This window comes from Cladophialophora immunda (assembly GCF_000835495.1).
Source record: "Cladophialophora immunda strain CBS 83496 unplaced genomic scaffold supercont1.64, whole genome shotgun sequence".
Lineage (NCBI taxonomy): Eukaryota > Fungi > Ascomycota > Eurotiomycetes > Chaetothyriales > Herpotrichiellaceae > Cladophialophora > Cladophialophora immunda.
In genome coordinates, this window is record NW_015622604.1 from 282 (window position 1) to 3,626 (window position 3,345).

General features: G+C 47.6%; 1 protein-coding gene across 1 annotated transcript; it reads left to right on the forward strand.

Annotated features, from left to right (window-relative positions):
* Positions 1-386: 386 nt before the first annotated feature.
* Positions 387-1,373, forward strand: PV07_12688 (uncharacterized protein; the record flags this gene model as incomplete). Its single annotated transcript, XM_016400236.1, has 1 exon — positions 387-1,373. The coding sequence occupies one exon, from the start codon at positions 387-389 to the stop codon at positions 1,371-1,373; it is 987 nt and encodes a 328-aa protein (XP_016242118.1).
* Between the last annotated feature and the right edge of the window lie 1,972 nt (positions 1,374-3,345).

Below are 3,345 nucleotides of genomic sequence, written 5' to 3' on the forward strand. Positions count from 1 at the left end.
AGTTTAGCGCAGCAATAACTTATGCCTAATTTGTCCGTCGCCAGGCACTGATTTTTGCATAGCCCTTGGCGGATCAATCCCGCTATCATCCCATTAATCACCTCTGGACTCTACAACTACGATAACATCAAACTTGGCAGTCTCAACACATGAACTGACCCAAAACACAACCAACGGGAAGTTTCAAGGCGGACAAGGGCCCACTGATACCAGACAGCTAACATCACATCCAACGCCGAGTCTACTGTGGCCACTAGCTCCTTCTACACCACAAAAGTGCTACAATATCCTGTAGTACTCGATCAAGCAGTTTGTGTGCCGAAGCTCCACAAGGACCTGGAGTATGAGAACTTAGTGCTGCTTGTGATGCGCTTGACAGCCGAGCCATGGCTAACCGCACGATATATACTCGAGCATACTCCAAAACCAGTGCTGGGCAATTCATCTCCGCTAAGGGGCCGAAAGGTGATCCATTATCCGACACAGCCCTCCTGGAAGAGTTCCGAAATCATGCCAACATATGGAATCGAGAGCCCACGGCCTTGGTGTCAGGTAGCGATCGCATAGTCGACACTTTGAAGCGTGCTTTTGACAAGCATTATGAGGACGGCGAGTCGTCAGCAGACATTTGGATCGCTTTCATAGAGATCCCACCCACCATGAATGAAACTGGCCCCCGAATTCATTCTGCAAAAGAGTTGGCAGAACAATGTGAACTCCCGGAACCGAATTTATTCTCTCACGAGGTTGTTTTTGAGTGGGCTATACCCAAGAAGTATGTGCTACACGAGGTCTCTTTGCAGGCCTTAATAAATCGTGGACTTCAAGAGCATTACTTTTTACAATCGTCCACTGCGGAAGTACGACGCTATACCGCGAGAGAACTCCGACAACATGGCCCCTGGGAAATCGGCATCACCCTAGGTTCCTTTGCACGAAAGTTTGGTGCTAGAGCACCTCTGGACTGGATCTCTCACCAGCTTTTCCATGATTGTGTACGGACGACGATTGTGCGTGATGACGTGGTCAGACTTGAGTATCTGGATAGGGATACTGAAATGGTGGACTTCCAATTTTTTTGCGACTTGGATGATGGAATCGACACTACTTTATACGAGTGGTGGCTTTCAGACATTGACTTTTATCTAGATTACGAAGAATTCAAGGAATTGCGAGATGTGGCAGAAGACAGCATGACCTGGGATTTGATTGAATTCTGGGAAGCTTGGCGCGATTTCAATTGTGATGGAACGATCAAAGAGCTGTCTTTGAGGGAAAAGTTATTATATGATGAGGAGAAGAAGAAATTATTGGTTGAGCATGAGAAGAAGAGGGCAGCTATTGAAGCAGAAGCTGTGAAGATAGGTTTATGACTCCCTCTTTTTGGTTGATCATCATGGCGACTACGATATACAATCTCGTATTCAAAATATACAGCACGATACTCGACGTTAAAATACAGCACACGAGCTTGCTTGTGGATGCTCTGGTAACTTACCACTACTTCTCATCACTGCACAACCTGCTCATAACGAGTTAGCGCGATAATTCCTTTTATTATGGTTAAGCTGGCAGCCGCTGCTGGGAAATATTGGTGTAATGGATAGCTACTGTATGGTCTGTAGAGTTTGGCAGCGAAAATGTATCAAGCTCTGTGACCACGGTGTCCAATTTCCTCGGCTTCTCTGGCGAACTTCGCAACAAGATATATAAGATGCGCTTCATTGTAGTAAGAAACAACACGGCCACAACTAAGGACGTAGCTTCGTCCTCGGGCTAATTGGCCGCGCAAACGCAGACAATATCCGACATCCCTGTGTCAACTCTCCCCGCTGACAATACCCTCGAGAACGCTAGCCTTGTACTCGCGAAATCTGATGGGCTCACCACTGCCACGGAGTAAACGTAACATTCCCGGAAAGTGCATATTGCGAAGCCTCTTCTGGTGTCTGTCCATTCTTGAGTTCCGAAAAGTAGTTGCAGGCACCCGTAGCACAGGTCCAGAATCCCATACCGGCTCTGGACCTCCGGACACCTATTCTATCTTGTCGACTTGGAATTCCGCAATCACAATTTGGGTTGCCAGGATGAATTCCGCGGTTATCATCCCAGGTTATCCAGCCTCTTTCATGATCAGAGATAGTTTGATGTCGATTACGTTTACAGCGAACGCAGATATAATACGGTCGATGTACATTGTCATTCATATTTCCTGTCGTGACGGTCGACCGATACCGAGGAACCCAGCCGCAAGAGCGACACTTAGGAGATTTGAGTGGAAAGCGAGCGACCAACGGTGTTAGGCAAGCGGCGATTTCAGTCAACGACATTGCTGTATCACACCACAACGTCAGACAATCACTTCCAGTATGCTGGGTAATCGTTAAGGTAATTTACCATGGAATCGCCCATCTTCTCCTAAGGACTGAACTAGTATCCTCTCCATGGCCTGCTAGTAAATGCTAATATCTGAGTTACAAAGATCGTCCACCAACACAGACCATGAAGCGTGATCGCAGAACGAAGGCATATCACATTCCTCGTTGACGGACTTTTGCGCAGTGTGGGGTAATGCTTGGCGGTGCTCCTCGTTGGATCACAAAAGGAGATTAAAAACTATCGCCGTTATTACTTAAGTTTATGTACAGAGTCTTGGCAGATCGAAGCATTTCGTATCGTATTGTAACCTCTAACGAATCCCTGCATCAATGCTTGCTTTAATTGGCATGTGGAAAGGCATACGCTTAACTATATTCTATCTAGCTCTCAATACGTCATGGGTCAAAAAGTGGTCCCCAATAATTTGGAGTGTGTCTGCAATGCGAAGCGGCAATTGAAAACGCCTGTAGAACAACGCTCTACACATTGATTTGATTTGATTACGTCATAGTCTGTCCCAGCCACTCTACAGTAGCTATGCAGCGTGCGACTATAAGTACAGGTGTTCCCCCGTCGAGTTTCCGTACGACAAGCCGTTCCTGGTCCGAACTGCTTCTACATCTGTTCGACGTGGAGACTCACGCCTGTACTTATAGCCTTAATAACCGTTCTGTCTCTGTGATCTTGTCCGGCCTTTCCTGGCCTTCCTCAGCTTCTGTCTGATAAGAAACACTCGTCTACGCTTAAGTGTATGCGAAAACTGTGGACGGCACTGCCCGAAATTGCTCCAGCAGTCCCGTCCTGATCATCATCTTGGCTGCACGTACGGCCATGGATGAGCTGCAGAGAACCTGCTTGATATCCCCGCATGGAGTCTGGCCTGCCCACATTCTTTGTCGCTCCTCGCACCAGTTCCGGCACTCCAGGAGAATATGTCGTACGGTTTGCCGGCCATAGCCGCAGTCG